The sequence below is a fragment of the Scyliorhinus torazame genome, chromosome 5 (genome assembly GCF_047496885.1).
Source record: "Scyliorhinus torazame isolate Kashiwa2021f chromosome 5, sScyTor2.1, whole genome shotgun sequence".
In the NCBI taxonomy this organism is placed as follows: Eukaryota; Metazoa; Chordata; class Chondrichthyes; order Carcharhiniformes; family Scyliorhinidae; genus Scyliorhinus; species Scyliorhinus torazame.
In genome coordinates, this window is record NC_092711.1 from 9,625,181 (window position 1) to 9,640,743 (window position 15,563).

The window sequence follows — 15,563 nt, forward strand, 5'->3', positions numbered from 1 at the left end:
TGAGCTTCTCACCATTATTGGCTGCCACGCCGTCAGATTCGCTGAATCCGCACCTCATCTAAGGAGGGGGGGGGGGCTGCTCTTAAATGCTCCCTCACCATTCACTGCAGTCAATACACAAGCATGGCAATATCTAGAGCTGCCCCTGGCTTTGGCAATGCCGACCTGGCTAAGTTTCTCGATGCTGTGGATGCATGAGAAAGGACACCCTGTTCTCCCGGGGGGGAGGGGGGGGGGGTCAGAGGGCCGGCAGCAGAGGCACTAATACCATCTGGGAGGCAGTGACAACGACTGTCAGTGTGAGAGCATGGCAAGGGGGACCGCCGTCCCATGTAGGAAAAAGACCAATGACCCCTAGTGACCTGGAAGGGTAAGTTACTACCTCTCTCTTGGCATCAGGTCCGCCTGCCCCACTCAAATCCAACGCCCCGTCCCCAACACACGGCTGGCTGCCACCTTGCACGTACTGGTCTTTGTGCTTGCTCCTCAGAGCTCACTGGCACCTAGCACCACAACCCCTTGATGTCCAGGTGAGGTGTCCACACATACCATCTGCTATCGAACTCCCCTCCCAGCCCCGAGGCATGGAATAGAAGAGTAGGGAGGTTATTATGAAGCTGTATAGAATGATGGTTAGACCGCAGCTGGAGTATGTTCTGCACATCTGGTCACCACATTATGGGAAGAATGTAATTGCACCAGAGCGGGTGCAGAGGAGATTAATCAGGAAGTTTTCTGGGCAGGAGTGTTTCAATTGTGAAGAGAGGCTGGATAGGTTGGGATTATTGCCCTTAAAGCAGAGAATGCTGCGGAGGGTCTGATCGAGGTGTTCTAAATTCTGAGGAACATAGATAGGAAGAAACTTTGCCCCTTAGTAGAGGCGTCAACAACCGGGGGGCATAGATTTAAGATAAGGAGTAGGAATTTGGAGGGAATTGGAGCGTAGTGAGAACGTGGAACACACTGCCTGTGTTCCCGAGGCGGAAACACTCGCAACACTGATGAAACGTTTAGATGAGGACTTGAAACGCCATTTCATACAAAGCTACGGACCAAGTGCTAGGAAATTGCTTTAGACTAGATGGATACTTGATGGCCGGGGCAAACACGATGGGCCAAAGGGCCCGTCTTTGCTGTAAAATGCGACGACTAAGGGGCCTGAGGCAGGGAAACTGCGATGGCGCCACACGGCCGCCTCTCCTTAGGTCAAAGAAAGTGAAGGAGAGACTGAACTGAGTTGCTGAAATGTAAGTGGGTTGTTAATGAAGATCACACGGAGCTGTTCCTCGAGCAGATCCTTGGATAATACAACGATTGATGAGAAATAAAGACCAGGAAAATTCCATCTATTATCTACACAGCGATTTGTTAAACTATAGAGGGCGGTCTATATAAAGGCAGAAGAAGATTCAACAATAACTTTAAGAAGTAACGTGTACACAAATGTAACGGGGATAAGCGGGATATGTAAACAATGCAGTTTTTCAAAGAAGAATAAGATAACTCTTTCAAAGTGTCTCGGGCAATATATATCGTGTGACCTCATCGCTGACTAGAAGATTCTAGATTCTAGTCCAGTCTTGTCCTTCAAAGTCTATTTCTTCCCAGTGACTTGCACGATGAGTAGGTGCAGGATTGTCACGGTGTAATGAAGATTGAACCGTCGCTATTTCCGCTCCATCAGTTCCGAGTGCAGCTGAGAGTCACCGCACACTTCACTCAATATTCAGACTGCGGTATCCCCGCCCACAGCTTCCGGTTGCTGCTCTCACTCTGACCCAATTGTGTTACTGGAGAGATTGCTGCTGGTGGTTCATTCCTCTCATTGGCCCGATCGGCAATACAGTGTGACGGTATTTCTGTCTCTGACAGAGGATTTCTCTCATTGCAGAGTTACAAACTCAAGAAGGATCATGAGGCACCGTCTCGCTTCGCTCCTCATTGTTATCTCACTTCTCAGTAAGTATTTCCTTCCCAGTAGCACTCCAGTCACTTCCTGATTGCTGTAAGCCAGATATTATTGTTGGTAAAATTACAGTGATTATTTTGCAGATTCTTTTATTGCTAAATATGAGGCTGACTCTGATTGTCATTATTGCTGTTACTTCTGTTAGAATGGAGCGAGCAAGATAACGTGGAACAAAAGGAACCTGAAACAACGGTTAAAGAGAAAAGTGAAGTTACATTAACCTGCACATTGAAAACAAGTGCTCCTAGCCTTTATGTGTACTGGTACAGTCAGCAGCCCGGGAAAGCTCCAATGTACATGTTTCGTCTTACTGGACAGAATGTGCAAAGGAACACCGACCTCAATGATCGGTTTTCTTCTACGTTTGATAAACAGAACAAGACTACGGAGCTAACAATCAGTAACACAATGATCTCCGACAGCGCCGTGTATTTCTGTGCCCTGGAGCCCACACTGCTACAGAGATATGCTGGATCCCGTACAAAAACCCCACACTTGCAGTTCCAGCTGCTGCTCAGCAGGGGGCGCATCCTCATCGGTAGTTTAGTTTCCATACTCAGAGTGACAAAATCTGTAAGGAAAGAACACTCAAAAACAGCAAGAGGTGAGGTCCACCTGCAGTTATTCCAGTTGACGATTGCCACTTGCATTCATAACAGATATAATATTGACGAATCGATCTGTGATTCCTTAACTCCTGCTTAATGTTCATATCCTGGTGTACAGACTCGCTCACTCAGTAAACTATCAGGTCTCACTAAACGACAACAAGTGCAGCAATTTATGTACATGTCGAACTTTTCAAATCATTACATGTCCCAAGGAGTTTCAGAGGAATATTTAGGTCGTATGGTCAAAAACGTGGTCAAAGAGTTTAGTTATTTGGGGTGGCACAGTGGCTAGCACTGCTACTTCACAGCGCCAGGGACCCAGATTCAAACCTGGCCTTGGGCGAGTTTGTGGTATTTGCATGAGGTGCCCGTGTCTGATTTGGTTTCCTCCCTCAATCCAAAAATGTGCTGTGGATAAAAATATGCAGATTAGGTGGATTAGGTGGATTTAATACACCTCAATCAGGTCCCCCATCAGCCTTCTCTGCTCCAAGGAAAACAACCCCAACCTAACCAGCCTCTCTTCATAGCTGAAACACTCCATCCCCGGCATCATGCTGGTGACTCTCCACTACACCCTCTCTACTGCAATCAAATCCTTGCTGCAGTGTAGTGACCAGAACTGCACATAATACTCCAGCTGTGTCCTAACAGCTCCACCATAGCCTCCCTGCTCTTATATTCAATGGAAAATAAACTCAAATATTTCATAAGCCTTCTTAACCACTTGTCCTCTACCTTTAGGGGTCTATGGATACGCACCCGGGGTCCCTCCGGTTACTGTAATTCCTAGCGTCCTACCATTCATTATATATTCCCTTGCCTTTTTAGTCCTGCCAAAATGTATCACCTCGCACTTTTCAGAGTCCATTTGCCACTATTCTAAGGTTTTCCTCCTCGCTATTAACCACATTAACAATTTTCTCGGAGTCTGCGAACTTACTGATCATACCTCTTGCCAGCGTCCTTGGGTTACCCGGAATGTGGAGCTGAGGCCATGGTCACCTTAGTCATGATCTCATTGAATTGTGGAGTAACTCAAGCGGCCGATTGACCGACTCCCTGCTCCTACGTCGGATGTTCATATGGCAATGGAAAGGCCCTGCATTTTCCTGAGTGTGTGTTTGTTATCCTTCAATGGTGTGGCGGTCCCTATGCCGCAGCCGGTTCGCGGTACTTGTTATCAGAAAATTATCACATCTTGCTTCATTGCAGCAGAGAAATGCATTCCTCCGATTGCTAGCGACACTCCAGTGAAAGGCAAGGCCAGTACTATTGGGCAGCCAATATCTGGATATTAATGTGTACGTGGCACACCCGGAAGTTTGTAACCTGGAATTAACCTTATGACAGGAATGTTACAGCACTCGGAATCGCAGATACACAGAACCACACAGTTCAGACGAGGCCCTTCGGCCCCTCGTGTCTGCACCAACACGCAAAAAACACCGGACCGACCTACCTAACCCTATTTGCCAGCACTTGCCCCATAGCCTTGAATGTTATGATGTGCCATGTGCTCATCCTGGTACTATTTAAAGGATGTGAAGCAGACTGCCTCTACCACCCTTCCAGGTAGATTATTCCAGACCGTCACCACCCTCTAGGTAAATAAGATGTTCCTCAAATCCCCCATTACCTCCTGCTCCTCACCTTGAACTTGTGTCCCCTCGTAGCTGACCCTTCAATTCAGGGGAACAGCTGCTCCCTATCCACACTGCCCCTCATGATCTTGTCCACCTCGATCAGGTCGCCCCTCAGTCTTCTCTGCTCCAGCGAAAAGAACCCAAGCTTATCCAACCTCTCTTCATAATTTAAATGTTCCATCCCAGGCAACATCCTGTTGAATCTCCTCCTCACCCCCTCCAGTGCTATCACATCCTTCCTATAATGTGGCGAACAGAACTGCACACAACACTTCACCTATGGTCTTACGACAGTTCTGTACAGTTCCAACATGACCTCCTTGCTTTTATTATCTATGCCTCTATTGTCCCTCCAAGCAGGGGTTGCACGGTGACACAGGGGCGGCACAGTAGTTAGCACTGCTGCCTCGTAGCGCCAGGAACCCGGGTTCACTTCCGGCCGTGAGTGACTTTCTGTGTGCAGTTTGCACTTTCTCCCCGTGTCTGCGAGGGTTTCCTCTGGCTGTTTAAGTTTCTTTTTCATTGTCATTACTTTACAAGTTACAAAGCCAGAGCTCAGAGTGTGAACAGGGGCAAACCCCTAATGCAGCTCCTTGCCTGCTCCAAAAACCAATTCAAATTCAATCCAATTCACAGTCCCCACAAAAGAAACATACCAGATGCAGGCATTACACCTGACCTCACGCTCACCTTAGCCAAAAGGCCGAGAAGCGATTTCCTCCCACAGTTCAAAGATGTCTAGGAAATCTGGATTGGCCATGTTAATTGGCCCTTAGCGCCCCGTTGTCTCAATCGGGTGAAGTATGTCTCTGATCAGCGTGGGAATCCAACATCAGACATGTCGTGTCAATGGAAACTTCAAGCATTTTCGATTGACAAATTGATTTCTATTAAAGTCAAACCCGGCATCTTGTGCTTCCCATGTCCCAACTGATAGTAATTCTCGTGTTGCTCGGCGGTTATTGTATATTAAGCGTACATTGTAATAATAATCTTTATCAGTGTCACAAGTAGGCTTACATTAACACTGCAATGAAATTACTGTGAAAAGCCCCACGTCGCTACTTTCCAGCGCCTGTTCGGGTACACTGAGGGAGAATTCAGAATGTCCAAATTACCTAACCGCACGTCTTTTCTGGAATTGTGGGAGGAAACCGGAGCACCCGGAGGAAACCCACGCAGGCACTGGGAGAACGTGCAGACTCCGCACAGACAAGCTCAAGCCGGGAATCGAACACAGGTTCTGGAGCTGTGAGGAAGCAGTGCAACCACTGTGCCACCGTGCCGCCTATTACGTGCCCTGTACATTAAGTACCGCAGCAGATATTGATCCATTCTGCATTTCGTTACAGGAACAGGTAATGAGGAGTCTTTGCCCTTGGACTAAGCTTGAAGAGCAGGCCATGATTTTCGGCAATCATTTGAGTGATTCCCTCTGTTGCTAAGTAGATGTTCCGGTTTTTAAAGTTACAATAAAATTCGCGGCATGATAGCTCTCAACATTGCCCAAACTCTTCCTCGGTTGATCTACATGACAGAAAAATGTTCGGTAAATAGACTACTGTTTCCGTGAGCACAGGAACACCTCATTCGCGAAAAGGAACCTCAGTGAAGCTGTAAATACTCACCGTCGCTTCTCTTTGGCACTTTGGATCTTCTCTACCTCTGTGCCACACTTCGCAGTAATTGACCTCCCTGACCTCCACGCCGAGAGCGCTTATACTGAGCTAACCGTTGTGTTTCGATTCGTCAGCAGCCGCCAGATATCGTCCTGAAACTTTATCTTTCATCGTTACTAAGGTGTTGGTGATGATCCATCTCGATGGCTGTACCGGATTCTCCTGAAACCATTGCATTTGGAACATGTTGGGACCTTTATATTGGCAATCTAACTTCACCAAATCCTATTCTGACACTGTTATTGTCACCGGCAACTGAGTTACTGGATGCGCAGATCCAGTAACTCAGTAACTAAGTTACTGGATTTGCGCATAGACCACCTGAGAAAGTATATTGTCTCAGTATTCCTGCATCTGTTCCCTTAACTGTTTCTTCACCATATCTTCATCTCTTTCCCTTTCTGCCTTCATCTCTCCCTCATTTTTTTGATTCTGTCCCACTAATTATCACTCGTTATCTCCCTCATTTCTACCATTCCCTTTCATCGTGTCCACCTCCCAACATCTCGAACGTTTTCGATCTATTTAGCTCACTTTTTCTATCACAGTCTCTCCCTGTAAATCTGTCATTTGTTTTTCTTCATTTATTAGTTCCCATTTCTCAGTATTGCTGCATTTTTCCCTCTCACAGTATATTCATCTAAATTCTCCGTTCTCTCTCTGTTTCGCTCTGTTTGCCTTTATGTCTCTCTTTCATTATCTGCCATTGTCTTTCCTACTGTTTATCTCCCTGTTTGGAAGAACAGCCCGCACTGCACAGTTATACTCAGTCCATATCTGTTGGTTGATTTCGACCTCCGTTGGTACATAGGTATTCGGGGTAAGCGCCGTGATATTTGCTGAAATGTGTAACTGCGGACAAAGAGCTAGGTCCCAGGAATTCGGCGACCGGATTTCTCTTGAATTGGACAAGGGCAACGAGGCATCGCAATTAATTGTCCGAGAGGTAAGTACTCGCTGAGGTTTTTGTACCAGCTCTTGTCTTTTATTTGACGCGCTGCCTCGCTGCGCAGTAATAGACCGCTCCGTCCTCCACACTGAGGCTGCTTATATTGAGGTAACCAGACTTTGTCGACACGTGGCCTATGCCAGATATCGTCGAGAGATTTCGTCTTTTTTCAGTGTTACCGCATTGCTAATTATTCATTTTGGAGCTTGTGTCTGTTTTTGTAGATACAATTGCATGGTGAATATCAGCTGGTCTGTATATTCACAGTCTAACTGCGCCGATCCTTCTTCTAACACAGTTAAGGACACCGGAGATTGAGTTACGGGAACTACACGCAATCCGCCTGTGAATGTGAATGAGCATAAGAGCATCGTGTTAAAGAGGATCGATCGAGAGTTGTGCCTATCTGTATGTGTGTGTAAATTCCCATTTACCAGGCAGCACGGTAACACAGTGGTTAGCACAATTGCTTCACAGCTCCAGGGCCCCAGGTTCGATTCCGGCTTGGGTCACTGTCTGTGCGGAGTCTGCACATCCTCCCTGTGTGTGCGTGGCTTTCCTCCGGGTGTTCTGGTTTCCTCCCACAGTCCAAAGATGTGCAGGTTAGGTGGATTGGCCATGATAAATTGCCCTTTGTGTCCAAAATTGCCCTTAGTGTTGGGTGGGGTTACTGGGTTATGGGGATAGGGTGGAGGTGTTGACCTTGGTTAGGGTGCTCTTTCCAAGAGACGGTGCAGACTCGATGGGCCGAATGGCCTCCTTCTGCACTGTAAATTCTATGATAATATATTTAGAGAAAGTCGCCATAGTCCCAGATTGTCAAAGGTTACTTTCCCCTTTGAGGGGGAGAGCTGAATGGTGGCGATTTAACCTGAGCATCCCCACCCGTCCGTCAAGGGACAGTTGAGAAGGCAGGTTCTTCATTAATAACCTCAGCCGCGATGGAAATTGAACCCGCGCTTGCATCACTAATGAGCTTTCCAGCCAACTCAACTAAACCGGCCGCCAAGATCGATCTTCTGGTCAACTATAAAATACAAGCAAAAACTCTTGCGTCAATCTGATAAATTATCCTGGTGATCTTAACCCTGGACTCTTAACCCTGGACTTACGATGCAACAGCGCTGTCAGTATTATCAGAAACATGTCTGACTCAATCTCTTTCAGTGAACGGGAATATAATAAGTCAAGGATTGAGAAGGAGGAAGGGAACCCGGCCTCTTTATAGCTCATTGTTCCACCCACACACTGCAGGAGGCCAGACCCATTGTGACCAAACTCAGGGCAGCACGGTAGCACAGTGCTTAGCACAGTTGCTTCATAGCTCCAAGATCCCAGGTTCGATTCCCGGCTTGGGTCACTGTCTGTGCGGAGTCTGCACGTTCTCCCCATGTCTGCGTGGGTTTCCTCCGGCTGCGTGGATTTCCCCCGGATGCTGCGGTTTCCTCCCACTGTCCAAAGATGTGCAGGTTAGGCGGATTGAACATTCTAAATTTCCCTTCGTGTTCAAAAAGGTTAGGTGAGCTTATCGGGAGAGAGGGTGGACGTGTGGGACTTAAGTGGGGTGCTCTTTCCAAGGGCCGGTGCAGACTCGATGGGCCGAATGGCCTCCTTCTTCACTGGAAATTATATGAAGTTACCGTCCCTATTGGCGTTGACGAGGCCACACGGGACTTTAGGATTAGCATGCTTCAGTGTGACTGCCCCTGCTGGCGGATTCTGTTCCATCGGGACTTGAATGAGGTCATTGGGTGGATTTAGTGTTAATTGATTTAGATTTTTTTTAAAGTGTCAAATATTGCCTCCTGGAAATATAAATCGGAGCTGATGAGACACACTCTTTATTTCTCGTGATGTTTATGCTTCAAAAGATGTTATTCAATAAGTGTTCACATGGGTAAAACTAGTTTTTCGGAAAAGAAAATCTGAAGACGTAGGCGAAGGTGTGGAGGATATACGTTAGAATTGTACCAGGAATTGGAGACTTCACAAAGGAGAACGGTGCAGAGAAACTGAGATTGTTCTTGTTATATCAAACCAGTAAAAGGAAAGGCTTACTTAGGAATCGCTATGGGCGCAACTGTTTCCACTAAAATGATAGCCCAAGCATCCCTAATTAAGAGGAAAAAGACAGAGAGATGGTAGATTCCTTGACTAAAATGAGATGTGTTCAAATCTAGAATTGACTGCCTAAAAAGGCTGGCAGGAAAAAATTTAAATGTAACTTTCAAAAGGGAATTATCTAGGAAAGGGGAATTGGCGGGCTATGTGAAAAAATGCGGGTGGGGTTAGGCTGAAAGACGAATTGGATAATTATCTCATAAGATACAGGTCAGATAGGCCGAAAGGGCTCATGCCATTTTCGGACTTCCTGATATTTGCCTTCCTTCATTCTTCTACCGTCTATTTATTTGCAGCCATTTGAACAGTGAGCAGTTGCAAGATGGTCTCAGACGTTTGGAGACTCAAGCGTTGCTAATTCCGCTCCGTCAGTTCTGAGTGCAGCTGCGCACACTGCACTCAACATTGAGTCTGCGTCATCCCGCCCACAGCTTCCGTTTGCTGCTCTGCCCTGATTGGGTTATTGGCTGCTCCGTTCATTGGTTGAACCAGCCGTGCAGGGGGGCGGGGAACTGTATTTATGTCTCTCACAGAGGTTTTCTCTCTCTGCACAGTTACAGAAGGACCATGAGGAACCGTGTCACTCCGATCTTCATCGTTATATCATTTTTCAGTAAGTCCCAGTAACACTCAGTCTCCTCCTCATTGTTCTAACCCAGATGTTATTATTGATCAAATAATAGTGATGCTGGTTATGATGCGTCAATAGATGAATATGGGACTGATACTGTTGTTGTTTTTCCTCTATTTTGATATCAGAATGGAGCCACCAAGACCCAGTGGAGCAACCGGCTGCAAAAATGACGACTGAAGAAGGAAGTAATATCACATTAACCTGCACTTTGAAAACAAGCGATTCTGATCCGTATGTGTACTGGTACAGTCAAAGCGCCGGGCACCCTCCATATTATCTGCTTCATATTCTGGGAGGGAAACTATTCAGACACAGAGACATCAGTGACCGCTTTTCAGCTACTTTAGATAAAACTGCGAAGATTACCAAGCTAATGATTGCCAACACCCTGATCTCTGACAGTGCGGTATATTTATGCGCCCTGCAGCCCACAGTGATACCGATCTCATGGACCCCTTACAAAAACCCCACAGTGAGAATTCCAGTTAGTGCTCAGCAGAGGGTGCTCACACACCGATTATCAGACGTTATAATCCAGCCTGCACAGTGAGTGTCATAGTCAGGGACCATCGTAAAACAGCAACAAACGCAACCCCCTATAAGAACAGAGAATAACCACTTCCAGTCATATCATTCACAGCCTTCCGGATTTACCATTGAGTTCAGCAATTTCGGACTGTGAACTCTCTCCTCCACCTTCACTCCATTTTTTTCGATCAATTTATTTTCATATCTTCCATCGATCCGTTTTTTCTTGACCATTGTCTCCCCTCCCCCACTCCCCGCCACTGGGGTCATCTGTACCTTGGTAGTCCTTTGACACATTGCTTACCGCTGTACTGCCATTGACACATTCTGACCTCTTAATGTGCCAATAACAGTACTCCTTCTTAGCCATTATCACCAGCATATACATTGCATTTGTGCGCCTGTCCATATATTTGTTAATCTCCACCTATCACTGATCCACTATCTAATTCCCCCATCCGCTCCACGCCCCTCCCCCACAACAGTATAAATCTGACGTAATTTCCAGTTCGCTCCAGCGTTGACAGAGTCATCCAGAAACGTTAGCTCCATTCTCTCTCCACAGATGCTGTCAGACCTCCCGAATTTTCCAGCATTTTATTCCTATGTAAATGCAGTAATATTACTGTGCCATTTACACGAGCAAAAGTGAACATTACCAATCGCTCTATGGTGCTTTCATTCACCCCCCCCCCCCTTTAATGCCTTCCTCTGTGATTTTTCGAGCCAACTGTCTCCATCCGTTGCCCAGAAGTGAAAACATTTCTTCTTCCATCTTTAAATTAAACTTTTCAGATCATTAATAGTTTTTTGGACATTAATTCAGAACTATTCCATCCCAGATGCCCATAGATTCATCCTCAGTTTTCTCGGAGGTCGGTAATACGGATTTTATTCAATATTGAACAATTCACTAATCCTGACAGGCGTCTGTTGACTTTGCATTCCTCCAAATGGAACGGGTGTGTAAGTATTGCCTCTGTTACAGAGAGTGGGGGGGGGGGGTATATAATGTTCGGTGGGAAGGTTATTATTGATTTAAGATCGTTACCCGTTGATTCTCTGTATGAGATTTTATCTGCTGTTGCCCTTGCTACAGCAGATGTTGCTGTCTTGCCTGCACTTACTGGAGAGGGTGCTCCGGCTGTTCTATGCTTGGCATTGTTGTATCAGCAGTTCACTGGAACGGGGCTCGATCGTTTTGCTCTGTCAGAGGCTATCGTGATTGATTGGACCGCAGAGCTGCCCATGTAACCGTCACGTGGGGCGATCTCACTGATCATTATTTCACTTTTAAATCAATATTTTCTTCCCAGATAAAATCCAGTCAGCCCATTTCTCCTGCCATCTAGTTGTTATGGATATACTGATGATGCTGATGAAATAATGATCATTACTACCATTTATGTTAGTATAGGAGGATTCAGAAAATAATTGTATTCGCTGGAGTTCAGAAAAATAAGGGGAGACCTCAGATAAACTTATAAACTTACAACAGGACTGAACGGGGTATTTGCAGGAGGGATGTTCCCGATGGTGGGCGTGTCCAGAACCAGGGGTCACAGTCTGAGGATACGTGACCGACCATTTTGGACAGACCTGAGGAGAGATTTCTTCACCCAGTGAGTGATCAGCCTGTGGAATTCGTTACCACAGGGAGTAGTTGAGGCCAAAATATTGTCTGTTTTCAAGAACAGTTAGATCCAGCACTTCGGGCGAAGGGGATGACAGTATTTGGGGGAATGTGGGATTAGGCGCTTGAGTTCGATGACTCATAATGAATGGCTGAGCAGGCTCGATGTTCCGAATGGCCTCCTCCTGTTCCTATTTTCTCTGTTTCTGCATCAGAACCGAGCCAATAAGACACATTGGGACGGTGGGTTGCTGAAATGAGGCTTGGAAAGGAAAGTAATATCACCCCAAACTACACCTTAAATCAAGTTTTTCTGAATGTTCAGTGTTCTGTTCGTGTTAACAGCGCTATCGTCCTCCAGGGTACATGCATAATCTCTGCAGAGGGAGAAAAACCTGGAACACCGATATTACTGATCGATTCTATTTCACGTTTAGCAAAACTATCAAAATCACCGAGCTGACGGTCATCAAAGCCCTGATCACCGACACCGCCGTGTATTTCCGTGCCATGAGTCCCCACGCTGCTATCGAGAGAAAGCAGGTCAAACACAGTGACAATTCCAGTTACTACGCAGCAGAGGGCGCTCGCAAACAGGAGCAATAATGCAACCTGTGGGGTGAGAGCCAGAGGAATCTATCTCAAAATGCAATAAACACACAACGCAACAATCACTGGTGAGGTCCACTCGCAAAATTATCATACTTGATGATTTCAATTCGCAATATATTAAACATGGTCTTCACAAATGCAAATGTGCAGCCTTAATTGTCCTTGAGACTTAACATTTATTTTCCCACACTGCCCCATCGAGTCGCCAGTTCCCACGTTTCACCCATAATCGTTTTACTTTCTTTCTTCTGATATTTAGATTAATGATTTAAAACTCAATTTTCTGCTCGGCATATTATTTCAGTCCGGCAAGAGTCCAACTTTCGAAATATCAAAATAGTCAGCCCAGGCCAATGAATAACCACATAATCTTTCCTCTTCAGGCCGTCGGCATCAGAACATCTATCTGATATCCACGAGAGGGCGAGAGGCCGGCAGCTCACAATATCGCTGGTGGGGTTCGCAGCACCTGTAGCGAGTTGAGTAAGACCTCATCCATTTTGAAATAAACATAGGTTTAATGGTTGAACTCAACTGACCTCAATGGTTTGGAGAAGCTAATGCAGGCAATAATCATCACGAAGACATTCTCATATCGCAGGGTTTGCGCCTGATATTGGTCAGAGCACAGAGAGAGGGAGGGAAGGCGTGTCTGATGTGGGAAAGGATGTGAGAATGAGACTGAAAGACTCCCTTTGACCTGTTTTCTGAATTACTTCACTCTAACCATTTGGGTACCATGTGTATTTCTACTCCGAGTGGATGTGGCATGAAAAGTTTAACTGGGCGGCTGATATAAACTCTAATGAATGAGAACTCGCTTTACATGTCCCCCAGACGCTGTGAACCTGCTCTTTGACCTTTGCTCCTGGGTTTTGAACAGAATAATGCAGAATTTCTGAAAAGCGCTGACGACCTTCTCTCATAAAGATATCCAAAATCCGAGAGCCGTGGCTCAGTGAATAAACGACAACGAACCAGATTGAAGTTCATCGTTTGATGGGTGTGTCCAGAACCAGGGGTCACAGTCTGAGGATTCAGGGTAAACTATTTCGGACAGAGATAAGGAGACATTTCTTTACACAAAGAGTAGCGAACCTGCGGAATTCATTACCACAGAAGCAGTTGATGCTAAAGCTTTGAATATATTCAAGAGGCGGCTGGATATAGCAATTGGGGAGAATGGGAGTAAAGGCTATGGGGAGAAAGCAGGATTAGGCTACTGAGTAGGATGATCAGCCATGGTCGTGATCAATGGCGGAGCAGGCTCGAAGGGACAAAAGGCCTCCTCCTTCTCCTATCTTCTATGTATCTATGTATCGATGTAAACAGTAAGAAGCCTTACAACACTAGGCTAAAATCCAACAGGTTTATTTGGAAACACGAGTTTTCGGGGCGCAGCTCCTTCATCAGGAACGTCGCTCCCTCGCCTGATGAAGGAGCTGCGCCCCGGAAGCTCATGGTTGCAAACAAACCTGCTGGATTTTAACCTGGTGTAAGACTTCTTACTGAGCTCACCCCAGTCCAACGCTGGCACCTCCACACCATTTTAAACAGAAGGAGCCACTGAACGAAATCCTGCTTACGTTAGTTGGAAACGTTTATTCTTTAAGAATGTTCAGTTGCTTGTGCAGTGACAGTTCGCGCCGTTGCTCTAAAGTGAAAGATCTATTCTTTTTAGCCATATGCTCACACACAATTTTTTCTTTCGGGAATATTAGCAAAGGATTCCAGAGTAAATATGAAGCCGTTGAACCGCATCGTAAGCTTTCCTTCCGGAGCAAACAGGTCCTCGCGGTGGACATGAATAAGTCGTTTCTGGGGACGCTGCCGTTGTGTCACAAGACTGGTTGTCCAAGCCAAGCCAACAAAATATGTAATCATGGTGAGACAATTGGCCCAGTGATTCGTGAGAGAAGCATCACAGGGGTCACGGCTGCCAATCCCCTGATGGCAACACTAAACTAACTGTCAGAAACTGAGTTTCCGAATTAACCAAATTCAGGAACAACCCCGTGTTTGACTGTGCAGTAAACAGAAAAGGGGTGGAAATGGCGCAGTGGTATTGTCACAGAGTCATAGAATTTACAGTGCAGAAAGAGGCCATTTGGCCCATCGAGTCTGCACCGGCCCTCGGAAAGAACAAACAACAAAGAACAAATAAAAGTACAGCACAGGAACATGCCCTTCGGCCCTCCGACCATGCTGGCCGGCTAAACTACAATCTTCTACACTTCCTGGGTCCGTATCCCTCTATTCCAATCCTATTCATGTATTTGTCAAGATGCCCCTTAAATGTCACTATCGTCCCTGCTTCCACCACCTCCTCCGGCAGCGGGTTCCAGGCACCCACTACCCGCTGTGTAAAAAACTTGCCTCGTACATCTCCTCTAAACCTTGCCCCTCGCACCTTAAGCCTATGCCCCCTAGTAATTGACCCCTCTACCCTGGGGAAAAGCCTCTCACTATCCACTCTGTCTATGCCCCTCATAATTCTGTAGACCTCTATCAGGTCGCCCCTCAACCTCCGTCATTCCAGTGAGAACAAACCGGGTTTATTCAACCTCTCATAGCTAATGCCCTCCATACCAGGCAACATTCTGGTAAATCTCTTCTCCACCCTCTCTAAAGCCTCCATATCCTCTGGTAGTGTGGCGACCAGAATTGAACACTATACTCCAAGTGTGGCCTAACTAAGGTTCTATACAGCTGCAACATGACTTGCCAATTCTTATACTCAATGCCCCGGCCAATGAAGGCAAGCATGCCGTATGCCTTCTTGACTACTTTCTCCACCTGTGTTGGCCCTTTCAGTGACCTGTGGACCTGTGCACCTAGATCTCTCTGACTGTCAATACTCTTGAGGGTTCTACCATTCACTGTATATTCGCTCCCTGTAATAGACCTTCCAAAATTCATTACGTCACATTTTTCCGGATTAAACTCCATCTGCCATCCCTCCGCCCAAGTCACCAAATGATCTAAACCCAGCTGCATCCTCTGACAGTCCTCATCACTATCCGCAATTCCACCAATCTTTGTGTCGTCTGCAAAGGTTCTACTCTTGAGGGTTCTACCATTCACTGCATAGATCATGCTATTGAAGCCCACACCTCCCACCCTCCTGTAACCCAATAACTCCACCTAACCTTTTGGAGACTTAAGGGGCAATTTAGCATAA

At 46.3% G+C, this 15,563-nt stretch overlaps 1 gene segment (V, D, J or C); it reads left to right on the forward strand.

The window, feature by feature from the left end:
- Window positions 1–2,725, forward strand: part of LOC140418168 (T cell receptor alpha variable 38-2/delta variable 8-like) — a 30,290-nt gene extending 27,565 nt beyond the window's left edge. The window contains 2 exon segments of the V gene segment in view: window positions 1,892–1,959; window positions 2,115–2,725. Coding sequence covers window positions 1,914–1,959; window positions 2,115–2,674 — 606 coding nt within the window.
- The last annotated feature ends 12,838 nt before the right edge of the window (window positions 2,726–15,563 follow it).